This window comes from Mirounga angustirostris, unplaced genomic scaffold (genome assembly GCF_029215605.1).
Source record: "Mirounga angustirostris isolate CCGP_5_RB_7025 unplaced genomic scaffold, mMirAng1.0.hap1 SCAF_7, whole genome shotgun sequence".
Taxonomy (NCBI): domain Eukaryota; kingdom Metazoa; phylum Chordata; class Mammalia; order Carnivora; family Phocidae; genus Mirounga; species Mirounga angustirostris.
The window spans coordinates 57,298,554-57,315,565 of NW_026991715.1; the positions used below are offsets into that span (position 1 = coordinate 57,298,554).

General features: G+C 35.8%; 1 protein-coding gene across 7 annotated transcripts in view; it reads right to left on the reverse strand.

The window, feature by feature from the left end:
* CERT1 (ceramide transporter 1) overlaps window positions 1-17,012 on the reverse strand; it is a 147,199-nt gene that overhangs the window by 78,122 nt on the left and 52,065 nt on the right. For all 7 annotated transcript variants that reach the window (XR_010413103.1, XR_010413102.1, XM_064596251.1 and 4 more), the window contains 3 exons: window positions 15,780-15,887; window positions 14,630-14,768; window positions 9,180-9,263 (listed from right to left, as the gene is read on the reverse strand). Coding sequence is in view for 5 of the 7 variants with exons in the window: in XM_064596251.1 (XP_064452321.1) it covers window positions 9,180-9,263; window positions 14,630-14,768; window positions 15,780-15,887 (331 nt within the window). In the remaining 2 variants the exon portion in view is untranslated. The remainder of the gene's footprint in view (window positions 1-9,179; window positions 9,264-14,629; window positions 14,769-15,779; window positions 15,888-17,012) is intronic.

Sequence of the window (17,012 nt, forward strand, 5' to 3'; positions counted from 1 at the left end):
ACCCAGGTGCCCCTCTTGGTGGTTTTTTTAAAAAGTTAAATATACACCTACCATATGATTCAGCCATTCCACTACTGAGTATTGACCTCAAATAAAATATATGTCCATAAAAACACTGCACATGGATGCTCATAGCAGCATTATTTGTAATAGCCAAAAACTATAAAAATCCAAATGTCCATCAAGAGATGAATGGATAAGCAAACTGTGTTGTATCAACACAAGGGAATACTACTTAGCAATGAAAAGAAATCAAATACTAATACAAACAGTAACATGATGTATCTCTAAGAAAGAAACCAGGCCAAAACCCTCCCACATACTGCATGAGTCCATTTATATTAAACCTGAGAATATGCAAACTAACCTATAGCGACAAAAAAAGAGATCAGAATGGTTGTTTGGGAACAGGGAGAGGAGGGATGACAAAGAGATGGAGCAAACTTTTGAGGGTGATAGATATGATAATGATCTTGATTATAATATCTTCAGGATAATATAAAAACTGACCAAATCATGCACTTTAAATAATATGCAGTTTACTGTAGGTTAATTATATCTCAATAAAGCTGTTAAAAAATTTATTTTTTCTTATATTTTCTGAAAAGCCTTTCTATCATTGTAAATTCTATATTTTCTATCACTCTTACCAAGACCGCATTTTCATTATAAACTATTTTTATTAATGCAATGAAATCAAAGGTCATCTGTGTTCTGCATAAAAGAATGTATACAACTAAAATAATGTGTCCTCTTCTGCTGAATGCTAATTTATATACTTACTATATATAAACTTTATATAGAAGATGAAAGAGTGACATGAAATGTTTTTGAAAAAACTCTAGAAATACAGAAATGTACATCTTCAGCTGTACTTACTACTTTCAGAAGCAGCCACCTAAAATCCTTTTCAGAATGATACAGTGATTATGTCATAGACTAAGCTTTTAAACAGTTGATATTTTCAACACTTTATTTTAGTGTCTCACACACAGTAATGTCTCTGAAATAAATCTCTCATGTTACATCTGTTAGTAAATGAAAGTCATGATGACAAAACCTCACCTTAATCTGTTATCCACTGGGCTCCTCTAAGTACTGGTTACTTTGATTTTTCCTCCAAGTCTCTTATACCTTATACTGTAGAACTATATCAATCTTGATGGGAAAACTTAAGTAGAACTCTGAAGTACTTGGTAATTTTAGATGAGCATACTCATCTAAATATCTCAGCTAAAAACAAGGAAATGACTATTTTTTTTTTTTCTTTTTTAGAGAAGAGGAGAGAGAAAGGAAGGGGTGGGGGGAGGCGGAGAGGGAGACAGAGAATCTTAAGCAGGCTCCATGCCCAGCCCAGAGCCTGATGCAGGGCTTGATCTCACACCTTGAGATCATAACCTGAGCCGAAATCAGGAGTTGGACGCTTAACTGACTGAGCCACCCATGTGCCCTGCACCACCGCACCCCCCCGCCACTTTACTTTCTTTCTTTTCTCCTCTTCTTCCTTCCCTTTTTTTTTTTTTAGAGAGGGAAGGGGGGGGTACTCTTAAAAGAGACAAAGTGACATGCCATAGTTTCCTCTGGGAAAATGATACACTGGAATATAAGGAAATAAAAAATATGTGACAGTAACCATGTCAATGAAAGGCAAAAATGGTAGAAATCAGAAAATGACCTGTAAATCTAGATCTGTAAGTATTAGGCTCCAAAGATTACCATTCAGATTTATAGTTCTTTCAGTTGAACTCTTAACCTTATATACTTTAAAACTATTTTAAAGGTATGAACAGTCAGAAAATTAAGGAACCTATAAATTCACATCAACATGTCAAAAATAAAAACAAATGCTGAGAGAAGCTGAGCTATTTGAAATCCTTTCCTTTCATTAAGACTCTCAAACACTATTTTTGTTTTTGTTTTTAAAGATTTTATTTATTTATTCATGAGAGACAGAGAGAGAGAGAAGCAGAGGGAGAAGCAGGCTCCCAAGGAGCAGGGAGCCCGATGCGGGACTCGATCCCAGGACCCTGGGATCATGACCTGAGCCGAAGGCAGACGCTTAACCGTCTGAGCCACCCAGGCGCCCTCAAACACTATTTTTGAATAGTAGGCAACATAAGGGGGAATCCCTAGTTTCTGTAGTGAGTTTTTCTCATTTCCTTACATCAGAAAGATTGTATATGTGTCTGTATGTGTGTGTGTGTGGTACACAGACACACAGGAACAGAAAAATATTGGCAGGTAAGTCCTTCTGAACATACAAGATGGCAATCTGTTTAAATCTCTCACCTGTCTACTATGATAAAGAAGAAACATGGTTGAAGACTATGACACTGATATCAATCACACTAGGATCAACAATCAGTTAGTTCTGGACTAGTGGCCTATTGTAGATGTGCTTTCTCTAAGATACAGTTGGCTAAAAAACTGAATTTAAAATATTTTCACATGAAAAAAGTCTCCGAGCTAAATGGGGATGAAAGTGACTGGTGGTACAAATTTTCTGTTTGGACAGTTAATGCACAGGCACACAGATTAGGTTGAAAGAAAGAACAGGGTATTGCTCATGTTTCCTAGAGTAATGCATGTTTCATTAACACTTTTCCTCTTAGTGAGTTTCATCGAGAGTATACCTTGATTTGATAGATCAGTTAATATCTATAGTCATTCTTTTATATAGTTGATGACATGACAAAATGTTCTTGTATATTATTTACAAAATATGAAGAGATGTAAGTTAGGAAACTGGTCAGAAAATATAGCTAAATGGTAACAACTGGAAAATATAAAAGACACAAAAAATCCACATACGTGGCCATCTTCAACATTTAATACAATTTAATCATAAGAAATGAGGGTTTAGGTAGGGAATTTTTTATTTTATTTATTTATTTATTTTTATTTTTATTTTTTTTAAAGATTTTTATTTATTTATTTATTCATGACAGAGAGAGAGAGAGAGAGAGGCAGAGGGAGAAGCAGGCTCCCAAGGAGCAGGGAGCCTGATGCGGGACTCGATCCCAGGACCCTGAGATCATGACCTGAGCTGAAGGCAGACGCTCAACCATCTGAGCCACCCAGGCGCCCGGGAATTTTTTATTTTAGATTGCTTTAATCTAAACTAAAGGCCAAAAAATCTAAGTGTATTAAGTCAGCTATTTAGTCTATTTTTTAATAACAGTTTTATTTTTTTTAATTTTTATTTATTTATTTATTTTATTTATTTGAGACAGAGAGAATGAGAGACAGAGAGCATGAGAGGGAGGAGGGTCAGAGGGGGAAGCAGACTCCCTGCCGAGCAGGGAGCCCGATGCGGGACTTGATCCCGGGACTCCAGGATCATGACCTGAGCCGAAGGCAGTCGCTTAACCAACTGAGCCACCCAGGCGCCCAATAACAGTTTTATTGAGATATAATTCACATACCACAAAATGGACTCAACATGTACAATTAAACAGTTTTTAGTGTATTCATAGGTTTGTACAAGCATCACAACAATCAAGTTCAGGACATTTTCACGAACCACCCTGAAAAATCCCATACACATTAGCAGTCACTTCCTAGTCCTACACCTACTCACCAATTTACAGTCTTCAGAGTATAAAGTTTTTGCTTCTTTTTTTTTTAAAGATTTTATTTATTTATTTGAGAGAGAGAGAATGAGAGAGAGCAAGCACATGAGAGGGGGGAGGGTCAGAGGGAGAAGCAGACTCCCTGCCGAGCAGGGAGCCCGATGCGGGACTCGATCCCGGGACTCCAGGATCATGACCTGAGCTGAAGGCAGTCGCTTAACCAACTGAGCCACCCAGGCGCCCCAAATTTTTGCTTCTTTTGTTAAGTTTATTCCCAAGCATTTAATTCTTTTTATAAACTGCCACAAAGATACTACTATAAATGAAATCATTACCTTAACCTTCACATTGTTCATTGCTAGTGTATAAATACAATTTTTTTTTTTAAGTAAGCTCTATATCCAATGTGGGCTTGAACTCATGACTCCAAGATCAAGAGTCACAAACTCCATTAAATGAGCCAGCCAAGCATCCCACAATTGATTTTTTATATATTGATCTTATTCCCTGCAATCCTGCTGAACTCATGTTAGTTCTAATAGTTTTTTAGTGGATTTCTTATGCTTTTTTGCTATACAAGATAATGGCATCTTCAAATAGAAATAGTCTTAATTCTTCCTTCTGAATTGGGATGCCTTTTATTTATTTTTCTTGTCCAGTTGTCCTAGCTAGAATCTTTAATGCAGCGCTGAACAGAAGTGGCAAGAATGGACATGTTCCTGGTATCAGGGGAAAAGCATTCACTCTTTCACCATTAAATGTGATGTTCATTGTGGGTTTTTCACAGATACTTTGGGTAGTCCTTCCTAGTTTTTTGAGTGTTTTTATCATGAAAGAGTATTAGATTTTGTCAAATGTTTTTTCAACATCTACTGAGATGACCACCAGTTTTGGCCTTTATTCTACTGATATGATTATTGTATCAACTGATTTTCCCATGTTAAGCTAACCGCATTCTGGGATAAATCCCTTCCGGTAATGGTGCATAATCCTTTTTAGATGTTGCTGGATTTGGTTTGCCAGTACTTTATTGAGTATTTGTATCTATATTCATAAGAGATATTGGTCTATAGTTTTGCAATATCTTTGTCTTGTTTTGGTATCAAGGTAAAACTGGCCTCAGCAAACAATTTAAGAAGTATTCCTCCTAAAGTTTGGAAGAATTTGTGAAGAAACAGCATTAATTCTTCTTTAAATGTTTAGAATTAAGCAGTGAGGCCATCTGAGGCTGGGCTTTTCTTTGTGGGAAGTTTATTACTAATTATATCTATTTATTATTGGTCTATTTGCATTTTCTATGTCTACTTGAGTCAAGTTCAGTAGTTTGTGCCTTTCTAAGACTTCTGTCCATGTCATCTAAGTTATCAAATTTGTCGGCATACATTTATTTATTGCCTTCCCCTTTAATCCTTTTTATTTCTAAAAGGTCAGTAGTAATAACCTTCCTTTCATTTCTGATTTTAGTAATTTGAATCTTCTCTTTATTTTGATCAGTTTAGCTAATAATTTTAATATCTTTTTGGGGTGCCTGGGCAGCTCAGTGGGTTGAGCGTCTGCCTTCGGCTCTGGTCATGATCCTGGGATTGAGCCCCACATTGGGCTCCTTGCTCAGTGGGGAGTCTGCTTCTCCCTCTGCTCCCCCCACCCCCGCTCATGTTCTCTCTCTTGGTCTCTCTCAAGTAAATAAATAAAATCTTTAAAAAAAAATTTGGTATCTTTTCAAAGAATGAGGTTATAGTTTGTGTTTTTTGATTAATTCATCAAAATTTAATTTTGATATCTTTAATTTTGTTAATTTGGTATCTTTTCAAAGAACCAATTTATAGTTTGTGTTGTTTTTTGAGTCTCTCTCTTTTTTTTAAAGATTTTATTCATTTGAGAGAGAGACAGAGAGAATAGGTGGGGGGAGGGGCAGAGGGAGAGGGAGAAGCAGACTCCCCACTGAGCAGGGAGCCCGATGAGGGGCTTGATCCCAGGGACAACCTGAACCCATGGTAGATGCTTAACCATGTGAGCCACCCAGGCGACCCTCTTTCTTCTTTTATAATAAAGGTGTTTCAGCTATACATTTCCCTCTAAGCACAGCTTTAGCTGCAGCCCATCTGTTTTGGTATCTTGTATTTTTGCTTTCATTCATCTCACAGTATTTTCTAATTTGCTTTGTGATTTTTGTCTTTAATTCACTGGTTATGTAGTGTGTTAATTTCCATGTATTTATGAATTTTCTAAATTTCTGTCATTGATCTCAAATTTTATTCCTTTGTGGTTAAATGACGTACTTTGTATGATTTCAATCCTTTTAAATTAGTTGGAACTTGTTTTATGGCCAAGAATAAGCTCTCTCCTGAAGAATGTTACATGTACTACTGAGAAGAACATATATTCTCCTATTGTTAAGTGGAGTATTCTGTACATGTCTACCAGGTCTGATTGTTTATAAGTATTTTATTTCCTTATTGGTCTTTTTCCTACTTTTTCTATCAATTGTTGAAAGCTAGATATTTAAGTCTCAAACTATTACTACTGAATTGTCTTTTTTTTTTCTCTTCAATTTGGTCAGGTTTTGGTCCATGTATTTTGGGGTTCTGTTATTACATGCAACTACATGTTACAATTGTTATATCTTTCTGATGAATTGAAATTGTCATCATAAAGTCTCCCCTTTTGACCCTAGAAATATAAATTAAGAAAAGATGACACAGCATATAACAGAAGAAAATTTACATTAGAGGTAAATAAGTTTATTCACAAAAGATTGAGCAAAAAGTCCTTCTGCCATGATCTAAACTCCTGAGGTCTTTAACTAAGGAAGGTGTTTTTGTAACCAAAAATTCCTCCTCTGGTCTAAAATTCAAATTACTTTAATTGCCTTTCTTCTCATCTTAGAACCTGTGGATGTTTTACTCTACTCTTCAAAACCCACCCCTAATCCTATTCTTGAAATACATAGAACTTACTATCAGGTTGGTATACTAGTTTTAAATTTTTAAAAACTTAACATACTACTATCACAATATGTGATCTAAACCAAATCTTTAATGATGGCTATAATGGTGAGTATCATTATAATAACCACTCTCAAGAATGAAGCATCATTTCTCCTTTTTCTGATGCTTGTTGGATCTAGCAGAAAGACCCTGTCTTTATTTGAGAGATGACTGACACCCTAATCCCAGGCTATGATTAAGTAGTACCAGGTTTTTAAAGACTTCATATTTTGTTCACTTTACCAGATTATATACAAAGCTTCCAACTTATTTCTAGAGGTTAACTACAGAAAGATACTTTCCATCTATGGGATTAACAAGAGTTAATTTTCATCAACACTAAGAAAGGAATTACTTTAAACAGTGAATTCCAGAAGTGTACTTAAAACATGACTCATGATTTAAAAAATTATACAAACATCTTGTAGGATATTTCTCAAAATGACTTTAATAACCCTGTCTTCTGTTGCTTGGTTTCAAGGTTCTTTTCAAAAAAAGAGAGACTGGAGGCTTTCCTCAAATGTCTGGAAATCTGGCTATCTGTTCATATTTTTTTTTTTTTTTAAAGATTTTATTTATTTATTCATGAGAGACAGAGAGAGAGGCAGAGGGAGAAGCAGGTTCCCAAGGAGCAGGGAGCCCGATGTGGGACTCGATCCCAGGACCCTGGGATCATGACCTGAGCCGAAGGCAGACGCTTAACCATCTGAGCCACCCAGGCGCCCTATCTGTTCATATTTAAGAGTAAATTACTGGAAGCTCTGTAAGCACTAGCAGGGTTTTTTAATTAGTGGACTTAATCAAAGGGTGATCTGGTAGTGAGACAGCTTTTTCATGGTAGACACAGAAAATCTCTATTTATAGGTCCTTTCTTTGTGGTCATTCAGCATCTACAGAGTTATGTTCTAATTCTGTATCACAAAATATATGCTTGGTTGATGCGTATTCTGGAAACACAGTAGAAGAAAGGAGCTGCAGTAAGTAGACTTTCATTTAGTGCCTGGTTTAGGGTTCTCGGATAAACAGAACAATGAGGCTGTTAAATTTCAACAATCAGTATGTAAATTTTCACGTAATCCCTTTAACAATAGGCCAATACACCTATCCTTTACTATGTCAGGTATTCCTGAATCTAGAACCCTCCAGTTCAATTTCTACAGAAAGTAAGTTTCCCTTCAATTCTGGGGAATGTAGGCAGGGGAGCTGACCAGGACGGAAGACTGGACCTGAAAGTTTTACAATTTTTTCAATGTCCAAACAAAATCTTTTTTCTATTAAAGCAGATTATACATTGTGAAATTAAAATGTAACTTGAAAGAATCTTTCCAAAATAATCCTCTAATTTCATAAAGGCAAATCTAGATGATTCAGTAAGGTTCAATATTTTAGTTCCAAGTTGGAAGGACCAGTTTGTAGTAAGAAGCTAGTATTTTGCAAGACTGGGAGGGGGCAGGTCATAAGGAAGAAGAGAGCCATGATGAAAATAAGAAACAGGAAGAGGGAAAGAAGGATAAAATGGGGAGAAAGAAGCATCAGACTTTAGTATCAATAATGGAATATTCCACTGTGATCTCTGAAATAGAAAATTAATGCCATGAATACAACAATTTGAAAAATTATTTGAAAATAGGTATAAATTATACTTCACATTCTTTCACAACTTTAGCAAAAATAAGCACAATTAACTTATTTTTTTCACAAAGTCTTATTTTTGTAATTAAAAGAATTTTTTGCAAACCTACTCATTTTTTCTTAAGATATGTCAAAAGAAGAGTACTGACTACGAATCACAGGTTCCTGGTTTTGTTTGTTTAAGATTCCTCATGTAAGTGATACCATGCAGTATTTGTCTTTGGTTTATTTCTTTTACTACAAGGCCCTTGAGGTTCATCCATGTTGTCACAAATCACAGGTTTCTTTCTTTTTTTTTTCAAAGATCCATTTATTTGTCAGAGAGAGAGGGAGAGACAGAGAGAGCACAAGCAGGGGGAGGGGCAGGCAGAGGGAGAAGCAGGCTCCCTGCTGAGCAAGGAGCCCCTATGCAGGGACTCGCAAATCACAGGTTTCAAATGAACAATTCAGAATTCCATCTAATAAGCCGTTATAAACAGAGCAACAATAAATGAGTATATGAAATAAGCCACCTTGCTCCTGGGTCTGTAAACAACTGCACTATGAAATCAGAGCTATTTTTAATAATTTTCCTTTAATAACACTGAATATGTACTTTTCAACACCAGTTTATTGAGTGGAGACAGAAAAGAATGTTGAACAGAGAAATATACTCTAAATAAACATTCAAATTCCATTATAATGCTTCCCCCAAGAAATAAACTTTCAGTACTAGAAACTGATTTTACGAAATACTGCTGAAATAAGTGGGCCAATGTCTGGAATTCAGAATGAGTCTTGTTAGATAATGAGTGGCCATTATTATTTAATGTCAGAATATATATTTTACTTACATGTCTTTTCCTAGAAGGAACTTTCATTTTCCAGTAGTTACACTGCTTTTAAAAAATTGCTCAATTAGATAATTATTCTTGTTATATACTTAGTTATTATATAACTTTAGAAAAAACACTTTATGTAGCTGAGAGGAAAAAAATGTACTACTTACACTTTTCCTTATTGCCATTAGTGTTATGCAAGAAGTCTCCATCAGAACGTGTTGTAGGAAAGTCATCTTCATCATCTTCTACAACTAAATAAAATATATTTAAGGATATTAGGGTGAAAGGAAATAGGAATTAACCAGTTTATTCTTATGTTCGAATGAGTCAATATATCCTGGATTCTGTGAGAACAAGACCTTACTTACCTTTGTATTTTCAGTGGTTGTCAAGGTATGCCTAATAAACATGCTGTGGAATGTCTTTAAATACAATACATTATTATAAAAACTGTACCCATTCTCATTTGTGTAAGGGATAGTACTGAGATATGAATTATTTTGTCCTTTAGTCTTCCTACCTAGCTTGGTCTTATCCCTTCCTACCTAGCTTGGGCAATTTCATAATTCTACCAGAGGCCTGCAAGGGCTGAAAAGGAATGTAAAGTAACTTGCATACAAAAGATGCCTTAACTTGCCTCTGGGAGTTCTTAAATTTACTATTTCTGGATATATAGGGAAAACAGAATGACTTACAGGTGTGATATCAGTTTTCATTCATCCTAATGTGTCTGTGCCTGGACATCCCTTTTAACTTACCCAATTCCAGAAAAAACAGAATCCCCCATGTTTTCCTTCTGCATACCTTTTTTTCTATTTACTATCCCTTTCCCTACTGCCTAACATACTTTAATCCTCTGTATTCTGTATTCCACTTTTAATGCAAATTTATAAACCTTAGCCCCCAACCTTATTCTCTGCTTTCTATCACACTTTTTAATGGCTTCTTCTTCTTCTTCTTTTTTTTTTTTAATTTATTTGACAGAGAGAGACACAGCGAGAGGGAACACAAGCAGGGGGAGTGGGAGAGGGAGAAGGAGGCTTCCCGACGCGGGGCTCGATCCCAGGACTCTGGGATCATGACCTGAGCCGAAGGCAGACGCTTCACGACTAAGCCACCCAGGCGCCCCGGCTTCTATCTTTCTTTCTTTCTTAGGTACTCCCTTTCTACATTAAGAAGTCTTCATTCTAAATTAATGTCTTATTTCTTGTCTGTATCTCTACATCAAGAGTAATTTCGCTCTACAACAAACATTTCACCTACTTTAGCTCGTGCTCTCTCTCTCCAATAGATGCAGAGCCCACTCCTGTTCTTTAATCCTCCCCTGAATGGTAGCAATCACCACGGAAAATACTTTTGTTCTGTGCTGCCATTTTCTAGTTACTAGGCTATTTCATTTTTTCATCACTTAAAAAATTTTGCTACTCATCTGCAACAACTTTTTCAAATCATAAACTATTATCTACTAACACCTACTATTCATTTCTATGGATGAATAGACAATTCATATGGTCAATTCTAAGAAATCCACAGCATACTGCTCTGCTTTTAAATCAGTACTTACTACCAGACAAGATCCTGACCTTGATTCAATACTACTCGGATGAACTGTTCTTAAATATTACTGAGAGGTTTGTGCCTCACTTATCTCATTAGTATCTACTTTGGGTTTCGTATCTCTAACCATCTAATAGCCTAATACCACCAAACAGGGATTTTCAACTTTCTTTTTCTAGCCCAACACTTAATATGTAAAATTGATGAAAACAAGAGCTGTGCTGGCTAACAGAGTAGACTTCCCCTTTCCTTCCCAACCAAGCACTCCTTGCCCTTCCCTGAGGCACCTTTAAGGGATATCTGACATGGTTTGAAACTACTGCCCTAATACAAATCCCCCAACCCAATCATTCCTGCTTTCCTTATCCTTGCAGTAATCTAAATAAACCACATTAAAAATAGCAGCTATTGGGCGCCTGGGTGGCTCAGTTGGTTAAGTGATGCCTTCAGCTCAGGTCATGATCCCAGGGTCCTGGGATCGAGTCCCACATCGGGCTCCCTGCTCTGCGGGGAGCCTGCTTCTCCCTCTCCCAATCCCCCTGCTTGTGTTCCCTCTCTGTCAAATAAATAAATAAAATCTTAAAAAAAAAAAAAAAAAAAAGGAAAGACAATCCCTTTAAAAAAAAAAAAGCAGCTATTATTTACTGAAGTTTTGCTCTTGGGCACAGTGCTAATCTATATATTCTCACTTAATTCTCACAGTCGTATGTGCGGGATATGATATCCACTTTACACTTGAGAAAAGAGATGTGGAAAAATGTTAAGTAATCTATTTCAAGTCATCAAACTAACAATGAACAAAAGAACAAGATTAATAGAAACCTTCCTTTAATGTGATACCTGTCTTCCTTTAAAATTAAACAGTAAGTTTAGGTTAGAGATAATGTCTTCTATTTCTGTAAACCCATATATCTATGATTTTAAGGGTTAATTAAATCCTACTGAAGCATGTGTGGGAATGGTAGGGAGGAAGTTGGGTTGAAAGTGTCTTACTAACAGTTCTGATAAAACATTTTATATAAAAACACTGAACACCTAAAATAAAATGAGAATTTGCTATTATTATTTCAATGACACACTTAATAAAGAACAGCGATTCTTAAAATTCTTTAAGCCATAAAAAAAGACTTCAAACCAAAAACATTCAACCCAGGAAAGTTATCATTCAGAACTGATGGAGAGATAGAGTTTTCCACACAAGCAAAAGCTAAAGGAGTTCATCACCACTAAATTAGCCTTACAGGAAATGTTAAAGGGACTTCTGTAGGCTGAAAAGAAAGTGCTCTCATTATCAACAAAAAAAAAATATGAAAGAATAAATCTCACTGGAAAGGTAAATACAGAGTACAGGTAGTGGATTAATCACTTATCAAGTTAGCAGGAAGGCTAAACAAACAAAAGTAGATGAATTCACTACCCATAATCCACTGCTGTCATAGCCTTAGTATTGATAATTTAATGAAAGATCCTTAGACTCAGTTCATCAACTCTGATCTACAAAGTAGGAAACTATGGTACAAGTCCTTATTTCATCTTTACCCAATATGTATTCTTAAAAGCATCAGTATTTCTTAAGATAGCATTTTTTGGGACATCAGTTGTTACAGGTTGAACTGTGTAGCTGCAACATTCATATGTTGAAGTCCTAACCTTCCATACCTCCGAATGTGACTCTATCTGGATACAGCATCTTTCCAGAGGTCATTAGGGTGGGTCCTAATCCAATACGACCAGTGTCCTTGTAAGAGAATGAAACTTAAACACAGGCACTTACAGGAGGAAGATGATATGAAGACAAAGGGAGAAGACAGCCGAGGAGAGAGACCTAAATGAGATCCTTCCCTCATGGCCCTCAGAAGAAACCAACCTTGGTTACAACTCATCTCAGACTTCTAGCCTCCAGAACTGTGAGAAAATAAATTTCTGTTGTTTAAGCCACCTAGTCTGTAGTACTTTGTGATATACGTTAGTCTACCACTGATGCTATTTATTCAAACATGAATAGTTTAAAATTATTTTTCAAAACTTCTATACAACCTGGTTATCACTGCATCCCAACTTCTACTCCTTCCACTATCACTTTTGCCCTTGACACGTTATATACTATTGATATGATCACTTAAAAAGAAATCAATTCCGTATATATCCTGTTTTTATTTAAAAGGCCATCTACAAGCAAATGAAAGATGATGTGTAGTGTTTAATTTGATTAAAAAGGAATACACACATTTTTCTTAATGAAGGAGAAAGAGAAGTTCAACTGCCTTTATTTTTAGAGAAATAAATATCAAATGTTAAAGAGCCTAAAACTTAGTGTATCAAATATAAAAAACTTCAAGGTTACTTAATTTAGACAAAATTAAGTACTTTAAGAGGAATATGGGCTTCTGCTTCTGACCAAGGTAGAATAAATAGGCTTACCCTCTAGCATGAAACTAAAAAACTGGAAAAACTACACAAAACAATGGTTTTCAAGACATTGGATATTGGGCAATAAAGGAGAGTCAGAAAACAAATAACATGAGCCCTATGATTGCTCTAGGTTAGTGTCTCAGGAGAATTTCCAAGTGGTAGAATAAGGAGGAAAGCAGAAGGAGTCTGGCAGACTCTCTAAGGTGAGGAGTAGATGACAGTACAGAAAGCAAAGGCAACTGGAGGTCAAGACAGAGGACTACAGACGAGAGACCTGTACAGAGAAAGAATTCCAGAGATCAGCAGAAGGTCCCCTTGAGAATTCAGTAGAGTACTGTTAGCACCTACAAGTGAAGAAACTATAGAGGTCAGGGAAAGAACCATATGAAAAAATTCCAGGGACAGTATCCAAAACCTACATGGTACATGGAAAAGTTCCTGTTTCCACAACACAGACTGGAAAACTTGTAATTCATAGGCTACTGGTTAGAGAACACTGAAGACTCTTGCCTCAGTAGTGGGGAAAAATTAAAAGACATAATTGTAAGGTTCTTATACTATGTTAGAAGTGGTATGTTACCTGAAGGCAGACTATGATAAGTTAAATGTACATACTAGAACCCTAAAGTAGCCTCTAAAATAACAGAGAGTTATAACTAAAAAGCCAACAAAGGACTTAACAAATAAAATTATTTTAAAAATACTCAATCCAAATGAAGGCAAAAGGAGGAAAAAGAAGACAGAAGACAAAAAGAATCTGAGCTCAGATCAAACATATTTAATAAAACCAAGAAATGAAACCATGTCAAGTAACCTAGTTATACGGGGAATGAACTTCGTGCTATTTAGTAATACTGCTATGAGTAATTCATTTCTGCCTTCATGGCAAATAAAAGGAAAAATGAAGAAGAGATGTTAACAGTAATATCTTTAGCAGTAACAACAAAAAAATAAAAACTCACATTATGAGTAAGTTAAAAGAAGATCATCTTGCTTAAATAAAAAAATTCACTAAATATTATTTTTAAATCTCTATGTAGCTCCATTATTAGTTTCTTCTTCTATGAGAAAAAGGCCAGAGGAAGGGATGGGGAGAGAGAAAAGTGAAGAGAAAAAGAAAGGGAGAAGAAGAGAAGGAAGAGAGGGGAATAAAGAGATGGAATGATTTCAGATTTGGAGGATTTAACATAAACATGCTTCTAAGACTCATGATGGGGTACAATCTTTTTTTTTTTTTTTTTTAATAAGCTCTAGGCCCAATGCGGGGCTTGAATTCATGACCCTGAGATCAGGAGTCATATGCTCTACTGAATGAGCCAGCCAGGTGCCCCATGGGGTAAATTTATTAGACATACTCCTGTGAAATGCCCCATGTTACCAAGATGATAGATATATTTTTCAATGGAATAAAGAGCTTAAAAATCACCTAAAAAAATTTCAGTCGTATCTGGTATGGGGGGGATCAGATTACTTAGGATGCATTATTAAAGTATTTAAGTTATATGGACACCAAAATCTGTTACATTGGGAGTTTTCAGCGAAAGTGACTATAATTACCTTTATCACTTAAAGACATTACCCTTTAAGATCAAGAGGCTTTAAATCCATTCATTCTCCAAGTAAAAATAGTGGTAATAGCCTAATTAACCTTTATCCCTTTGAAGTTCATCCTTGGAGACAGCATCAGCACAGGCATCAAAGTACTTCTGTAAAGTATCAACTTGTCTACATAGGATATCTCTAAAGGTTTCCATTTCAGCCAATTTTTCACGTAAACTGTGGCCTTTCTGAAAAACACATAAAAGGGGGCATGTAATCCAAGTTAACAAAACTGGAAATGATTTACTCCTATGATATTTCATCACCTTTTAAGGTGTACATCTTATTATTGAGGGAATGGGGTAAGGAGAGCTGTCAGGTTCAACATAATACTCCCAGGAATAGACTTGAACATGACTAATTAGTGGCTTGACAGTGATAAGCTTGAAGGAAATAAGAGAGCAGTAAGTCTGGCAATTTGCTAATATAACATTTAATATTTTCAAATTAAACACTGTGAGGAAAAATTGTGAAAGACTTTGATTGGGCAAATATGTTACTGGGTGACCTTCCAAAGGAATGGTGAGTGTCATCTACACAACTCTTAAGAGGGTGTTTGGTCATAGAGAATCTTTGATTTTGTTGCATTGGAGCTACTTTACAACTTTTTTTTTTTTTTTTAAGATTTTATTTATTTGAGAGAGAAAGAATGAGACAGAGAGAGCATGAGAGGGGGGAGGGTCAGAGGGAGAAGCAGACTCCCGGCCAAGCAGGGAGTCCGATGCGGGACTCAATCCTAGGACTCTAGGATCATGACCTGAGCCGAAGGCAGTTGCTTAACCAACTGAGCCACCCAGGCGCCCCTACAACTCCTTAAGTAGCAGAAAACTGAGAGTAATGTAAATGATTTGATTCCATATAGGTACAAATGAACTTTGTCCAGTGGATATACTTAGTTACTAATCTCTGAATACTGACCAGCTTTGTATATTAGCAAAATCATTTCAATATTCCTTATATTCTCCCTTGAACCAATTTTTTCTTTATATCTTAACTCATTAATGAATGAAATAAAATCTGATATGTTCATTTTATATTTCTAAGAATCATGATTTTGCCCCTTAAAAACTATTCTATAACAACATCAAATAAATTACATTGTAGAAAATGTATTTCAAAAAACTATCACATAAGTTCTTTTCACAACATTCAGTATTAAACTCAATTTATGCTGCCTTAAAGCATACATAACCACAAACCTTGAATGAAGAGGTGGATGTTGCAGAATAACCACTTGCTCCAGACACCAGTGACACCATAGAGCCATGTCGACGTAAGCTGGATTCAGACCCATACCCAGATTCAGTCTAAAAATGAAAGTAAACTAGGTGAAAAAAAATTAAGCAAAAAGTACTTAATCATCACAAGAAGAAAAGTTGTAACTATGTGAGGTGTTGGATGTTAACTAAAATTACCATGGTAATCATTTCACAATATATACATATATCAAATCATTATGTTGTATACTTTAATACAATGTTATATGTCAATTATATATCAATAAAACTGGAAAAAAACCAGGAGAAAACAAAAGTTTTCCTACAAATCAGTAGGGCTATTAATAACAATAATTAGCAGTTTTGAGTCCATTCAAGAAATATTACCAAGCCACTGGCATAAGTAATGCCTTTCCATTCCTAATTGCCATTTAATTTAGAGATTTACTGAATAACAACTACATTGGGCTAGCGGGCTGAAAGTGTTTGATAAAAGGAAAACTACCTAGAGTAGGCAAATTCATAAGGATGAAGCAGGACGGTAGTTACTAGGGACTAGAGGGAGGGGGAAATGAGATGGAATTACCAGGCACAGGGTTTTTGTTGGAGAAGATGAAAAAGTTCTGGAGATGGATGGTGATGTTCAACATGAGTGGATTTCATGTCACAGAATTGTACACTTAAACATGGCTAAAATGACAAATTGTTATGTATATTTTACCACAATAAAAAAAATGGGACAGAATAAGGCTAAAAAGATAATAAAAAAACTTTCAGTACTATTTCTTTATTGATTAATCACTTATCCTGACACAGCTCAAATATACTGTCTCAGTGAAGCCTTTTTTTTTTAATTAATAGCATTTAAAAAAATTTTTTTTAAATTTTATTTATTTATATGACAGAGAGAGACCGGGAGAGAGGGAACACAAGCAGGGGGAATGGGGGAGGGAGAAGCAGGCTTCCCACTGAGCAGGGAGCCCGATGTGAGGACCCTGGGATCATGACCGAAGGCAGATGCTTTACGAGTGAGCCACCCAGGCACCCTGAAGCCTTTCTTTTTATACCAGGCAGTTTGTCTCCATATTCTCAACCATTCTATATATTGATATGGCATTTACCACTCGACTATTATAGCTTACATTTTGTAATTACAACCGGAGTTGGATCTTCTAGAAGACTGCACCTTTTTAAAATTTTTGTAGTCACTTCAAC